The sequence below is a fragment of the Heteronotia binoei genome, chromosome 18, assembly GCF_032191835.1.
Source record: "Heteronotia binoei isolate CCM8104 ecotype False Entrance Well chromosome 18, APGP_CSIRO_Hbin_v1, whole genome shotgun sequence".
In the NCBI taxonomy this organism is placed as follows: domain Eukaryota; kingdom Metazoa; phylum Chordata; class Lepidosauria; order Squamata; family Gekkonidae; genus Heteronotia; species Heteronotia binoei.
In genome coordinates, this window is record NC_083240.1 from 38,280,047 (window position 1) to 38,296,377 (window position 16,331).

A 16,331-nucleotide genomic window follows, 5' to 3' on the forward strand; every position below is an offset into this window, starting at 1 on the left:
ACTGAGCTCCGATCGGGAAAATTTTGGAGACAGCTGAGATGGACTATCTTCCCTACTTGGCGGCGAGTCTAAGGAGGAAGCTAAAAAACTTTGGGAGCCATTGTATATTTGGCTTGACACTCCTGGTTGATCTCTTAAATGCTGGTATTTGATGATAAATGCCGTGGTTTGCTATCGTATACCGCTATATAAGAGCCCCGTGGCGCAGAGTGGAAAAGCTGCAGTACTGCCGTCGGAGCCCTCTGCTCACGACCTGAGTTGGATCCCAGCAGAAGCTGGGTTCAGGTAGCCGGCTCGAGGTTGACTCAGCCTTCCATCCTTCCGAAGTCGGTCAAATGAGTCCCCAGCTTGCTGGCGGGAAAGCGTAGATGACCGAGGAAGGCAATGGCAAACCACCCCGTAAAAAGTCTGCCGTGAAAACGTTGTGAAAGCAACGTCACCCCGGAGTCGGAAACGACTGGTGCTTGCACAGGGGACTACTTTGACCTTTTTATACTGCTTTATAGACCCAATCAAGATATGTATAAGCCAGAACTCACAGTATCTATACAGTATTTGTTACGCTTAATGTACTTTGAACTACTGAATCTTTGCTATTACTTTGGCGATATATTGCTACGCAGAACGTAACGTGTCTTTCTTATGTCTTTCCATTGCTATCTGTTTTTTTTAAATCCCCTTCCCCATCCCCCTTTTCTATAGAAACTTGATAAAACTTTTAAACTGTTAGAAAACTTGAGATCCGCACGTATCTTCTGAAGACACGTACCGAGCAATTTTTGAAGCACGCTATCCTTTCCGGCGAACCTCCATGACTGTTGCTTCTGCTGTACCCAAAACCAAACACCCTCCCCGCTCCTTCAAGGTTGACTCAGTTGCTGGAAAACAGCCGAGCTCTGAAGATCTCAGGGAGGTCCTCAAGAACAGCAGCAGACGTCAGGTACAAACAGCCAGAGGGCTGCCAAGCAAACCCGCATCTGTGCTCGCCTGGAACCCTTGAGGCTTGGAGGGGGGTGGGGTGGGACAAGAAAGAGGATTACGGGAGTTGGAATTAAATTAAGTCACTGGCAACGGCAGTCAGTTGGCACACAGGCAGAGTCCTCCATATGCGAACGCCGGGTGACGTCTCTGCAGGTGAGCACGGAACTTGCTTGGAGCATTTGGGGTGAACAGTTGTACACGAGGAGAGGGCTCTCACATGCAGACCGCCTTTGGCTAGCAGCCGAGGTGCACTGGGAGAAGCATCCCTTGCTTGGCGGCAGATGGGAGCCGCCCAAGGCAAGACAGGCTGCGTTGGCACCAGGATCCCGCAGAGCCTTTTGAAGGCATCCCGTCTTGGAGTCTGAAAGAGCGGGAAAGAGCTCCCCTGGAGCACAGTGGCTTCCTGCCTCCAGCTGCAAAAAAACTCCCCCAAAACAGACTGGCAGCCTCTCTTATCCTCAGGAGCCCGGGAATTAGATGGTTCCCTCTCTCCCGAATGATCCCCTTCCAGCACACTCTTGACTCCAAATCACTGTTTACTAGAATGGGGTGGGGAGAGAAAACAAAAAGAACTTTAACGAACGAATCTTGGCAGCACAAAAGGCTCTGCGGAGACTCTTTAATGCTTATTTTTAGCTTTCAATAAACCGGAAATGTTCAGCTTCACTTTCTGGCATTGGCACAGGGGCCTTATTCTGCATCGCTCCTTCCTCTTGATGAAAGGCAAGGCACATCTTGAGAGAGAGAGAGACAAAGAGAGACAGAGACAAAGAGAGACGGAACAAAATAGGAGTCAATAGCACCTTTAAGACCAACAGTTTTATTCAGAACGTAAGTTTTCATGTGCTCCAAGCACACTTCATCAGACGAGGAATCTGGCACAGTGAGCAGAGCCACACATAGCTGAGCCGTTGCCTACCAGCTATGTGTGGCTCTGCTCACTGTGCCGGATTCCTCGTCTGATGAAGTGTGCTTAGAGAGCACACGAAACCTTACATTCTGAATAAAACTACCGTAAGTTGGTCTTAAAGGTGAAATTGACTCCTATTTTGTTCTTCTACTTCGGACCAACACCACTGCCTACTTGGATCTATCTAAAGAGAGAGACAAAGACAGAGACAGAGAAAAACACAGAGAGAGACAGAGCGAGAGACAGAGACAAAGAGAGAGAGACAGAAAAAGACAGAGAGAGAGACAGAGACAAAGAGAGAGAGACAGAAAAAGACAGAGACAGACAGACAGACAGAGAGACAGAGACAGAGACAAAGACAAAGAGACAGAGACAGGGACAAAGAGATAGCGAGACAGAGAGAGACCGAGACAGCACAAAAGGCAGAAGGAGAATCTGGTTTTGCTAACCGGGTTATAGGCTTGGCTGGAACAGCTGGGTGTAGCAGCAAAGTTAGGGGCTCATTTCAGAAATCATTCTCCACCCCATGTGGAAGCAGGGGGCAATGGGGGAACAGAACCAGGGAGGATGAAAAGGACATGGAGTTATCTAGCAGGAACAGAGTGCAATTTGGCAGGCTCTGGGCCAAACAAGAGATAATTCAATGTGCTATAACAGGGGTAGCCAACGGTAGGTCTCCAGATGTTTTTTGCCTACAACTCCCATCAGTCCCAGCCATTGGCCAGGCTGGCTGGGGCTGATGGAAGTTGTAGGCAAAAACATCTGGAGAGCTACCGGCCACCTGTGTAATAACAACATAAGAAGAGCCCTGCTGGTTCAGGCCAGGAGTCCATCTAGTCCAGCAGCCTAAGAATAAAAAGGTAAAGGTAGTCCCCTGTGCAAGCACCAGTTGTTTCTGACTCTGGGGTGACGTTGCTTTCACAACGTTTTCACAGCACACTTTTTACGGGGTGGTTTGCCATTGCCTTCCCCGGTCATCTACACTTTCCCTCCAGCAAGCTGGGGACTCGTTTGACCGACCTCAGAAGGATGGAAGGCTGAGTCAACCTCGAGCCGGCTACCTGAACCCAGCTTCCGCTGGGATCGAACTCAGGTCGTGAGCAGAGTTGAGGACTGCAGTACTGCAGCTTTACCACTTTGGCCACGGGGCATTAAGCCTAAGAATAGGACCTGCTAGATCAGACCAAAAGTCCATCCAGTCCAACGTCCTAAGAGCATAACAAGAGCCCTGCTGGCTCAGACCGGTGGTCCATCATGTCCAGCTTCCTGTCTCACACAGTAGCCAACCAGGTCCTCTGGACCGCCAACAACAGGGCACAGAGGTTAAGGCCTTCCCCTGATGTTGTCTCCCGGCTCTGGGATTCAGAGAATTAGTGCCTCCGAATGTGGAAGTTTCCCCTCAGACACCATGGCTAGGAGCCACTGACAGACTCCTCCTCCATTAATCCTTCTGTTCGCCTGAACATATACGAGCTCTTACTGGGCAATTTGACTTTGTAAAAAAGCAGTGAGCCAGAAAACTCTGATGGAGCCTAGCTCTCTCCTGGGTGAAACACAAAGGGCTCGCCAATCCAGGCTAGAGCCGCTGGGCACGGCAACAAGTCTGATGTGGAGTGACGTTACAAGGCAGCCGGCTTATGACACACATTTTGTTAGATTCTTACTAAGGGCATGAACCAGCTGTGACTGGTGTGGGCGGTTTTCTCATCAAGGGGCCTTACAGAAGAAGAAAAAGAAGACTGTAGATTTTTACCCCACCTTTCTCTCTGAATCTCAAAAGTCTCAGAGTGGCTGATAATCTCCTTCCCTCAAAACACACACCCTGTGAGGTGGGTGAGGCTGAGAGGGCTCTCCCAGAAGAAGCTGCCCTTTCAAAGACAACTCCCGTGAGAGCTACGGCTGACCCAAGGCCATTCCAGCAGCTGCAAGTGGAGGAGGGGGGAATCAAACCCGGTTCTCCCAGATAAGAGTTTGCACACTTAACCACTACACCAAACTGGCTCTCAGTGCGGCATTAAGGCATCCTGCTCTTTTCTGCTAAATGAAAGTTATGTTATTTCACTAACAAGAGATCCATGCATGAATGGTCATTGGCAGTGATGTCTAAGTCTAAGCGGAACTTTAAATGCATTCTCCAAAGCAACATTAAAAGCATTCTCCAAGTCACCAGCTGGCTTGGAGGAGCTTTTTAAAGAGAGAAATGCGTTCTCCAAGCCAGTTGATGGGGCGGTGGGGGCTCCGAGAGCAGCACAATGTGTGTGAAACAGCCACGCATGGCTCCTGAGCCACGGTTTGGCCATCCGTGTACTAGACATTTTCTTCAGTTTTAAAAAGTTTTATTAGTTTCAGAAAAAGTAAGGGTAGGGGATAGGGGAGAATAGAGAGCACAATACATTTTAATCTTATTCTGTATAATGATACTTTCAGAAAATACAAGCTTACACCTACAATACTTTCTTTATCTAAATTGTCTCATATTATTATCTCTAAACTAAACATCATCATCGTCATAAAATTTTATATTATAAATCTTTAAATTATCTATTAGTTTTGACAATTCCAGTAAAGGCAATTTTGTAATATAAAATACAGGGGGAAAGGGAAAAATAAGTTCACACCAGAGAATTTTAAGAATCTTGAGTGCCTAACCAGGCATAAAATTTCATCCAGTATTTTCTTGCTTCTTCCTTAGATCTCCCAGCTAGACATTTTCTTTCTAGACAACTGCACAGCTTAAGAAAACCGAAATGTTGATGGAGAAAAAAAAGAAAAATCAAAAGAAATGAGGAATAGATCCACTTGAGCCTCTATGACAGGGGTGTTGAACATGCAATTCAGAAGCCAAATCAGGCCCTCAGAGGGCTCCTATCAGGCCCCTGAGCAACTGGCTGTCGTCTGCTTCCTTCTCCCTCTCTCTTGCTTCCGTCTGCATAACAGCTTGCTTTGCCAGCCTTGCTCAATTGCACAGGAGCTACAAAGCAAAACCTCTATTTTCTCCATTGGCTGAGTCTCCTCCCTTGGGGAGAAAGGGAGGAGGGATAGCTTGCTTTGCCAGGCTCACTCAATTGCACAGCAGAGCTACTGAGCCAAGCATCTCTTCCTCTGTTGGCTGAGGCTCCCCCTCCCCAGTCCCCTGGGGAAGGAAGGAAAGTTCCTTTGCCCAGTTCCCTGGGTCCCATGGGAGAAATACAAAGAAAGCATCCTTAAGACTAATGAATGTTAACATTTTAAGCATGTTTTAAGTTTTTAAATATATATATATATATTTGTGTTTGTCTGTGTTCTTTGTACAATTTATATCTCTGCTACCTAATCTTAAATAGGTACACACATGGACCAGCCCGACATGGCCTGGCCCAACAAGGTCTCATTTATGTCAGATTCGGCCCTCATAGCAAATGAGTTCGACACCCCTGCTCTATGGAATCCTGAAGGGGAGGATTGGGACGGGCGCACACAGGCAGTCTCTGAAACGCTTTCTCTCTCCCTGTGATTCATCCCCCTCCTCCCCAGCTGGTTGCCTTTATCCATGGACCTGGACATTCTGGACAGTGTTCCCTCGAAGCTAGTGCGAGCTAGCTCACAGTTTCTTAGCCTCCGGCTCACACATTTTTGTCTTAGCTCAGGAAAAAAATGGCCCCAGAGCAAACTAATTTATAATAATAATAATATTTAATTTGTATCCCGCCCTCCCCGCTGAAGCAGACTCAGGGCGGCTCACATAGCATAACATAAAATATAAACATTACAATGATAAAAGCAAACTGTTTACACAACATATTGAACAAAGCAGGAGTCAAGTGGCCCCTTTAAGACCAACCCATTTTTATTTAGAACGTACGCTTTCGCGTGCTCCTAAACACACTTCATCAGACAAGGAATCCAGCACAGTGAGCAAAGCCATACATAGCTAAGCAGAGCCATACACAGCTGGTGGGCAGTGGCCCAGAATGCAACATGGTACAGATTTAAGAACCAATGACAGTGAAGTAAAACTATCTGGTAGGCAGTGGCTTAGAATGTAAAATGGTACAATGACAGAATAGTAAAATTAACAAATTGAGCAAAACTTTGATCTGAGTAGCATGAGCATATTACAATTCAACATATTACAATTACAACATGTATTATATATATATATATATATATATATATATATATATATATATATATATATATATATATATATATATATATATATATATATATATATATACACACAGACACACACACAATTACAACATAATATTACAACATATTGCAATATGCAATGTATGTTAAATATTACAAAAGATTACAATACTATTACATTAAAACCATCTAATTTATACAATAGCTCACAACTTAAATGCCAGTAGCTCACAAAGTAGAACTAGACATTCTAGCCAGTGTTCCCTCCAAGCTGAGTTAGGGCAAGCTAGCTCACAGTTTTTTAGCCTCCGGCTCACACATTTTTGTCTTAGCTCAGGAAAAATGGCCCCAGACCAAGCTAATCTATGCAGTAGTTCACAACTTGAATGCCAGTAGCTCACAAAAGAGAACTGGACATTCTAGCCAGTGTTCCCTCCAAACTGAGCTAGTGCAAGCTAGCTCACAGTTTTTTAGCCTCCGGCTCACACATTTTTGTCTTAGCTCAGGAAGGATGGCCCCTGAGCAAGCTAATCTATGCAGTAGCTCACAACTTGAATGTCAGTAGCTCACGAAGTAGAATTTTTGCTCATATGACTCCACAGCTTGCAGGGAGTATTGATTCTGGCTAGGTCAGCCTTTTTTGCATTCCGCTCCAAACCTGGCATAAGCCGGAACCGTCTCTTAAGTCTTGTGTGTGTTTGTAAATGCAAAGTAACGCAGGGCTGCCCTTTCTCGACAAAGAATTAGGAACAAATGTCCCGCTGACACCCAGATGGCTTTGGCCTTTGAAGCGCTGCTCGCTTGAAAGGCAAAAATGGGCTCCGGTAATTAAAGTAAGAGCCGAGGCTCTCCAAAGGGACTGAGAGTCTCCAAGCAGGAAATAAATCACCTTAAGGCTGCACTGCGGTATTGACAAAAGAAAATTTATTGTATTTGTTTGATCAGGCTAATGAGCTCAAGTCTCTTTGCGTCAGTAACTGTTTTCCCGCCATGCCTCTAAAATGGGCCTCACCGTGGATTAATTCCACTTGGAGCTGGGTGAGCGTGAATGCAGGAAATTCACCTCCCCCCTACACACACTTCCAGAGCCCCCCTAATACAACCCAGAAGCTGAAAAGAAGATGGCAAGAAGGAGGAGGAGCAGAAAAAGCTTTCACGCCAGTTCAGCGCAGTCAAGAAAAATTAATCACTCCTCAAGCAAAGCCCAAACTGTTTCTCTTTGACATTTCAAAACTAACAAACCAATCCCCCCACCCCCCCACTCCTGACTCTGATATCCATTTTTTATTTGCCACATATGCATGCCTGGCTGAAATACTTTAAGGCGGCAAAAATTCTCTCTAAAAATGTAAACACAGAGCCAAGCGATCCTTGTAATAAACGCGTCTGCAACTGTCCGGAAGCTTGAGCTAATTTTATGTTGATCCCGCTGTAATTGCTATGGAACCACCCATACATAGCACTAGATGGAAAAGCTAGGGAGTATTTAAAAAGGAACCTTTTTTTTAAAAAGTGGGATATTTGTACAAACCCAGATCAGCCTCCAGGTTTGCATACAAACACACAAAAATAATTTTTTAAGCAAATGCGAGAAGCAAGAACCACCTTCTTTTCTACACAGAACTGTGTCAAGAGGCGCTGAGCCCTTGACCCAGTTGCTAGGATTCGACTGAATGCTGCACAATACCAAGAAATCACCCTCCCCACAAACCCAACCATACAGCCAATAGGCAGCCATCTCGGGCACACTCCATCCCTGTCAAGCATCGATATTTCTCAATAATCAGTCTTTTGTTACTGACTCAAAAGTTGCTTTATTGAAGAAACTCCATAGCTTTGCCGAGGACAGAATCCTTGGAAGTAATGACGTACGCAAACTTACGTAGTTACTTTACAGGATAACTTCAAAGGATAGTTTACAGATGCAATTGGAGTCACAGGTTCAAAGGTTACTACATAGTATCTCTTTTATTACTAAAGAATGCAGGCTATTAGAAACATCTCCCTTTCTCACACTTTCTCTGAGGCCAGATAAAACCTGTCTGTGTGAATCTGGGGGAGAGGCACATCACACTGTTACCAGTCAGGCTAATCTAAACATCCTTGGCCCTGATGTATTTACTACTTGCCTCTAGGTTGTAAAAGAGGGGGGAGCAGGAGATGTTGGTGATCTGCTCCTTGTCTTAGCGACCATCATGGCGCACAGAAACATGCATGCTTGACAATCCCTCGATAGAGGACTCAAAGGGGCTCCCCCAAGTTTTTCTACCCATCTTATATCCCCCCAAAAAGTTCTATTTATTTTTAAACCCAATTTTGGAGAAGCTGCAAGAACCGGACCTTATTAAAAGCACAAGCTTCAAAAGGGAAATGCACACACAAACCTGAAAACCTCATATCAAAAGGGGGGGGGTCTGTTTGTGGTGGTTTTCACTTCAGGTCAGAACAATGGCTCACTTACCCGCTGCAGTCTGAATGTAACTGGCAAGGGTACACACCCGTCTCTCACAGGCCCCGCTGGGAAGGAAGAGCACGATGACAGCCAGCAAGGCGCTGAAGGCCAAGAGGGCGCAGCCCCCAGAACACAGCACCGCGCTCGTCTGGAAAGAAAGACAGCATCAAATCAGCATCGGTCGCTTTCTCCGGATTTCCCCCTGAACTACACAGTGGCAAGTGTTTAGTCTTCAATACAAAAGAATACAAGATCCCCCAGGACTCAGTTAGGGTTACCAGCCTCTAGGTGGGGCCTGGGAAGCTCCTGGTATCACAGACTACAGAGATAGTTCCCCTGGAGGAAATGATTGCTTTGGAGGGCAAACTCTTTGGTATAGCCTAGATCAGGGGTGGCCCAACTTGCTTAAAGTAAGTGCCACATACAATAAACCCCAGATGTTCAAGAGCTGCAAGGAAGGAAGGGAGGGAGAGAGGGAGGGAGGAATGGATGTGGGAGAGAAAGGTGGAAAGAAAGCAACTTTAATGCTAAATGTATTCTCCAAGTTGCAGTTGGCTTGGCTTGGATTTAAAGAGAGAAATGCCTTCTCCAAGCTGGCCAACAGTGGCAGTGAGCCATATAATATGTGTGAAAGATCCACACGTGGCTCCCAAGCCACAGTTTGGCCACCCCTGGCATAGATTCTAGGCAAACTCTCTCTCCAAGTTCCCCCTTCCACAGGCATTAACCCCACACCTCCAGGAATTTCCCAGGGCAGTGTTGGCAACCCTAGATCTGCTGCAGTGAGGGTCTCTGCCTTTCGTCTACATTTCCCCCCTCCCACCACCAAATGCCAAGCATTTCAGAAGTTCCCTCCCTGCCGCAAGAGCAAATTGTGGCCATTTGTGCCAAATGTGAGAGGCACCCACAGAAAAGCTGGGAGTTCCCACATACTTGGGGGGGGGGGGAGAGTATGGCAAAGAATATCAACGTGTAAATTAATCAAAGGGGATGGGAGCAACTCCAAAATGATGAGAAGGATTGAGCATTTCTATTTATTGATACACTTAAGAGCAGGGGTGGAATTCTAACAGGAGTTCCTTTGCATATTAGGCCACACCCCCTAGATGTAGCCAATCCTCCAAGAGCTTACAAAAAAAGAGCCATGTAAGCTCTTGGAGGATTGGCTACATCAGGGGTGCGTGGCCTAATACGCAAAGGAGCTCCTGCTAGAATTCCACCCCTGCTTATGCACCACCTCTTCTCTTGGCCCAAGGTTGGCTCCATGCGTCATGTTAAGAATCATTGAAGGGGAGGGAAAGTTAACCTGGGTAAGCCCCTGAGATAGGGTTGTCACCCTCAAGGCAGGGCCTGGAGATTTCCCAGAATTACAATTTATCTGCAGACTACAGAGATGGAAAAAAATGGATGCTTTGGCGAGTGGACCTCTATGACATTATACCAGGGGTGACCAAACTGTGGCTTGGGAGTCACATGTGGCTCTTTCATATGAACATATGAAGCTGCCTTATACTGAATCAGACCTTTGGTCCATCAAAAGTATTGTCTTCTCAGACTGGCAGCGGCTCTCCAGGGTCTCAAGCTGAGGTTTTTCACACCTATTTGCCTGGGCCCTTTTTTGGAGATGCCAGGGATTGAACCTGGGACCTTCTGCTTCCCAAGCAGATGCTCTACCACTGAGCCACCGTCCCTCCCCAAACATATTCACACATATTGTGCAGCTCTTGAAGCCCCCCACTGCCCCAGTGCCAACTTGGAGAAAGCATTTCTCTCTTCAAATCACTTCTCCAAGCCAAGCCAGTCAGCGGCTTGGACAATGCATTTAAAGTTGCTTTCTTTCTACCTCTCCCACCCTCCTCCCTCCCCATCTATTTTCCTTCCTTCCCTCCCTCCCTCCCTCGTCTTGCATTTCTCAAACATCTGACATTGATTCTACGTGGCTCTTACATTAAGCAAGTTTCGCCACTCCTGCATTATGCCCTGCTGAAGCCCCTCCCCTTCCCAGGCTCCACCCCCCCAAATCTCTAGGAATTTCACAACCTGGAGTTGGCAACTCTACCCAGAGAGCATAGAGAAACTAGGAAAGTGGGCGTTTTCCAAATGGTTTCTTCCTCCCGGGGCCCTTCACAGTAACACCCCTAACCCTGCTCTGGTACAGTCTCACTGCCCACACCCCAGATGGACTGACTCCACCAGGGAAGCCCCAGCCTTCTCGTTTGCAAGATCTGAGCCAGGCTGCTAATAAGAGGAAGTTGTGGAGGTCATTAATTCATAAAAAGCCGCCATAAATTAGAAGCTACTTGACGGCATATAAAACCCCACACGGCGCACCAAACTCCTGGGAAGCTACAGAACATTAACAAACATATGAACTGTTGATTGCGGGGAAGAGTCAGGGGCGGAATGTTGGAAGGAGGAGATGGTCACTTTGGGGAGAAACTCAGCTATAGCCAGGCCTTGAATTCAGCAGGAGCTCACAGGAGCACAGCTCCTGAACCTTTCTGAGGGTTCCCCCTCTTCCTCCCCACCTACCTTGTCCATTGAATCGGAGGTACAGCTGCATGACAACCCCTGGATTAGGAGAGAGGGCAGCCAACCAGCCACCAGGGGCTTTGCCACACCCCCAGTAGCCCTCATTAACCTCTGGAGAAGGCCACACCACCCTTTCTTCGCTTCTTATGTGATTTTGGAGAGCCAGTTTGGTGTAGTGGTTAAGTGCGCGGACTCTTATCTGGGAGAACCGGGTTTGATTCCCCACTCCTCCACTTGCACCTGCTAGCATGGCCTTGGGTCAGCCATAGCCCTGGCAGAGGTTGTCCTTGAAAAGGGCAGCTGCTGTGAGAGTCCTCTCAGCCCCACCCACCTCACAGGGTGTCTGTTGTGGGGGAGGGAGATAAAGGAGATTGTGAGCCGCTCTGAGACTCTTCGGAGTGGAGGGCGGGATATAAATCCAATATCTTCTTCTTCTTCAAGTGGCTTGCTGGCCTTTTGACTGGGGGCGGGGGCAGGAGAGCCCCAGGCAAGCAAGGCCTGCTTGGGTTGCTTGGATCTCTAACCAGCCCAAGCAGGTCTCGCTCACCCAGAGCTCTCCTTTCTGCGTCACACATATTGTGCAGTTTGTGTTAGTTTGTTAGTTTGTGTTGACTGGACTGAGACAACAGTTGGCTTCGTCATCTCAGTCCAGTCAACCCAAACTAACAATCGCCAGACCCCAACTTGTGATTCTTTTAATCTGCTAAAAAACATTTCCATGACTCTGCAAGCCAACTCACTGCCCACTTTCCCTATATTAAGGACTGCTGGCCATTCCATTCTATTGTCAGATGAAGTGTGCGTCTAACACACGAAAACTGACATTCTGAATAAAACTTTATTGGTCTTAAAGGTGCAACTGGACTCCTGCACTGACAATGGAAATTATCAGTCCATATAAAAGGTGAACAGCAAATTAGCATGCAACATAATGAATTTGTCAGTTCCACTCTTGCCGTGACATAGATATTGTTGGTACGCTGATTTGCTGTTTGCCCGCTGCCTATATGTATGGACTGATAACTTCCATTTCAATGTATCTGAGGAAGTGTGCATGCACACAAAAGCTCGTACCTTAAATAAAACTGTGTTGGTCTTTAAAACTGCCACTGGACTCCAACTTTCCCCCTATCTCTGCAGACCAACACGCTGCCCATCTGAATCCAGCGGCTTTTGGGGAAGGGGGAAGTTTCTGTTCTTGCAAACAGCATGGGCTGAGGAGACTTCATCTCCATACCTTCCCAGCGCCATAACGGAAGGGGGAGCATTCCTCTGCATCGCACTGCTCTAATTTTGTTTGACGTGGAGATATCCAAACCCTTGGGTGTTTTCAGCACTTTCTTAGGGAAAAGGTTTGAGCTCCTCCTGTGTCCCTGAAATAAAGCCACTGGCTACTGATTGAAGGCAGCTGTTGATGGGAAGCACTGGAAAAATGTCCCAAAACTAGGGCTGCCAACCTCCAGATGGGGCCTGGGGATCTCCCAGACCAGAAAGATCAGGTCCCCTGGAGTACATGACCGCTTTTTAAAAAAAGCTAAAGGTAGTCCCCTGTGCAAGTCCCAGTCATTTTCGACTCTGGGGTGACGTTGCTTTCTCAACGTTTTTACGGCAGACTTCTTAAGGGGTGGTTTGCCCTTGCCTTCCCCAGTCATCTATGCTTTCCCCCCAGCAAGCTGGGGACTCATTTTACCCACCTCGGAAGGATGGAAGGCTGAGTCAAGCTCGAGCAGGCCACCTGAAAACCCAGCTTCCACCGGGGATCGAACTCAGGTCGTGAGCAGAGGGCTCCGACTGCAGTACTGCAGCTTTACCACTCGGGGACTCTTTTAGTAGCATGATGCCCCACTGAGGTCCTTCCCAGACTGCGCCTCTACATCTCTAGGAATTTCCAAACCCAGAGGTAGCAACCCACCTGAAGCTGAAATACTGCTGGTAAAGCTTCCCTAGTTAGCTGCACCACCAAGCAGGTGAGATTTGGGTGACTCCTCCCTCCCTCTTGCTGCAGGGCTTGCAAAGCCCAGCCCAATCTCCCAAAATAGCAGGGTTTTTTTGGGGCAGGAGTGCACTGGAGTGGGGCTCTGCCTGGATTCGCCAGGGCTCTGGCTGGCACACTGGGGAAAGCAAAGGGAGGCATCTTTAAATGCCTCCCAATGGCTTCAGCCTTCCCCAGAGTGTCCACTGCAGCGGGCAAGCCGGGGGAAGGCACAGTGGAGTTCTTGAGGGCTTCTTCTACAAAGAAAAGCCCAGCAAAATAGTGTTTAAGAACATAAGAGAAGCCATGTTAGATCAGGCCAATGGCCCATCCAGTCCAACACTCTGTGTCACACAGTGGCAAAAAATTTATACACACACACACACACACACTGTGGCTAATACCCACTGATGGACCTCTGCTCCATATTTTTATCTAAACCCCGCTTGAAGGTGGCTATGCTTGTGGCCGCCACCACCTCCTGTGGCAGTGAATTCCACATGTTAATCACCCTTTGGGTGAAGAAGTACTTCCTTTTATCCGTTTTAACCTGTCTGCTCAGCAATTTCATCGAATGCCCACGAGTTCTTGTATTGTGAGAAAGGGAGAAAAGTACTTCTTTCTCTGCTTTCTCCATCCCATGCATTATCTTGTAAACCTCTATCATGTCACCCCGCAGTCGACGTTTCTCCAAGCTAAAGAGCCCCAAGCGTTTCAACCTTTCTTCATAGGGAAAGTGTTCCAGCCCTTTAATCATTCTAGTTGCCCTTTTCTGGACTTTCTCCAATGCTATAATATCCTTTTTGAGGTGCGGCGACCAGAACTGCCGCACCTCAAAAATGCGCCGCTTTGCTTTCACGCGCAACTTTCAGACGGCTGCCAGGACTCGGCTTTCGCCGATGCACCATTTGAATCGGCTTCGGCTCCCTCCTCCTCACTCCTCCTAGCAGCGGGCCGTGTCTGACAGCAGCAGGGCCTCTTCTCCCGAGCGCCTGTTAATTAAGAAACATCCAGGCGCGGCTGGGAAGGCGATCCATTTTATCTATCAGCGGAGGCAGCGAAACGCATCAGCGGAGTCTAATGGCCCTTGTGTTCAGTGCCTAATCCCTTCCCGCCTGGGATGCCCGCGCTGTTATTGCCTGCCCCCGGAATCCTAATCACTCCTGGGACCCAGCAACAGGTGAACCGTGGGCAATAGATTTAACGGGGAAGGCGCAAGAGCGAGGTGGAGAGCAAACACCAGAGACGCGGTCTGTCGGAGGTCTTGCGCTCCCGCAATCGAAGTAGGATAAACGTTTCACAGTCTTGCGGGGGGGGAAGCCAAAGGAGACCGTTGGAGTAGAGAGAAATTGGGTTTATTTGCTCTTGCTGCAGAAGGAGTGGGGTAAAATCAACCTTAAAATGTTCGTGGAAGAGGACGATTGCTCTCTCTTCCCTTTCCCTTTGCTGCCCTGAGAGCTGAGAACTTGCTTTTTTCTATTAAATGGTTTCTCATATTCTCAGGAAACTAAGTTCTGCATCCATGCCGGGATGGGCTCGATAGTTAGCGTGAACTTTTATTTGCAGTGATGAACATATGAAGCTGCCTTATACTGAATCAAGGGGCCCCGTGGTGCAGAGTGGTAAAGCGGCAGTACTGCGGTCTGAACTCTCTGCTCACGACCTGAGTTCGATTCCAGCGGAAGCTGGATTCAGGTAGCCGGCTCAAAGTTGACTCAGCCTTCCATCCTTCCGAGGTCGGTAAATTGAGTACCCAGCATGCGGGAGGGAAAGTGTAGATGACTGGGGAAGGCGATGGCAAACCACCCCGTAAAAAAGTCTGCCATGAAAACGTCGTGATGCGACGTCACTCCAGATTCAGAAACGACTGGTGCTTGCACAGGGGACTTTTCCTTCCAATATTGAATCAGCCCTTGGTCTGTCAAAGTCAGTATTGTCTCCAACAAGCATCTCCAACTCAAAAGGGGTCCAGACAAATAGGCATGAAAAACCTCAGCTTGAGACCCTGGAGAGCTGCTGCCAGTCTGAGTAGACAATACTGACTTTGATGGACCCAGAGTCTGATTCAGTAAAAGGCAGCTTCATATGTCTACTCAGACTGGCAGTGGCTCTCCAGGGTCTCGAGGTTTTTCACACCTATTTGTTTGGACCCTTTTTAGTTGGAGATGCTGGGGATTGAACCTGGGACCTTCTGCTTACCAAGCAGATGCTCTGCCACTGAGCCTGTGATGTACAGAAGGGCCCTGTCCTGGACGCCCCAGGCTGGCATGATCTCACCAAATCTTGGAAGCTAAGCAGAGTTGTCCCAGTTAATATATGGATGGGAGATCATCCAGGAAGTCCAGGGTCACAACACAAAGGCAGGCAATGGCAAAACCACCTCTGAATGCCTTCTGCCTTGAAAACCCTACGGGGTTGCCGTAAGTCAGCTATGGCTTGATGGCACTTTTTACACACACACGGACGAGTGTGTCTGGTAATTTAAGGGTATTAACCAGGGCCTTTTTTGTAGCAAGGATCCTTTGCATATTAGGCCACACCTCCTTGATGTAGCCAATCCTCCAACAGCTTACAGGGCTCTTAGTGCGGGGTCTACTGTAAGCTCCAGGAGGATTGGCTACATCAGGGGGAGTGTGGCCTAATATGCAAAGGAGTTCCTGCTACCCAAAAAAAAAGCCCTGGACACATGTCAAATGCTGCCCCCGCCAGGTACATATCACAAAAGCGTGTGAGATTTCAGCACATTATCATGACAGACTTGCAGACTAGAAGCTTGCTTTCAAAAAGACGGAGATCCTGAAGAGCCAGAAGACCGCATCCACCTGCATCGCAATGGCGCTGCACTAAAAGTCACAGAGGGGCCTTTCCCTTTCAGCTCCTCCTGCATTGGTATTCTGCTTCCTCCCTCCAATCGGCAGAGAAAGCATAATTCAAGTGCTACGTTACCCATTACCGGAGATTTCATTTGGTATTCATAGCCAAACTCCCCAGCACCATCATAAAAGAAATTCATTTCTCTTTCTTCTTATCCCAGTCACACATCCAACATTTCCATCCATGCCAAAGCCGCACATAATTTAACACCAGCTAAACTCCTCTTAACAGATGCTTGAACCTCTGCCATGAGGGCAGGCAATTTGCGCCCCCCCCACACACACAAGCACACAAGATTGGGGGCCTGGATCTGTGCAAGACGGAAGCACATTCAAATTGTGCTACTGCTTTAAAAAAGGAGATTAAAATCTATTCAAACAAGGCATCAAATGGAAATCGTCTTCTATGGCAGCGGTCCCCAACCTTTTTGGCACCAGGGACTGGTTTCGTGGAAGACAATTTTTCCATGGACCGGAGGG

General features: G+C 47.7%; 1 protein-coding gene across 2 annotated transcripts in view; it reads right to left on the reverse strand.

Annotated features, from left to right (window-relative positions):
- Positions 1 to 16,331, reverse strand: part of LHFPL7 (LHFPL tetraspan subfamily member 7) — a 180,372-nt gene that overhangs the window by 127,527 nt on the left and 36,514 nt on the right. For both annotated transcript variants that reach the window (XM_060259066.1, XM_060259065.1), the window contains exon 2: positions 8,484 to 8,622. In XM_060259066.1, coding sequence (XP_060115049.1) covers positions 8,484 to 8,622 — 139 coding nt within the window. The remainder of the gene's footprint in view (positions 1 to 8,483; positions 8,623 to 16,331) is intronic.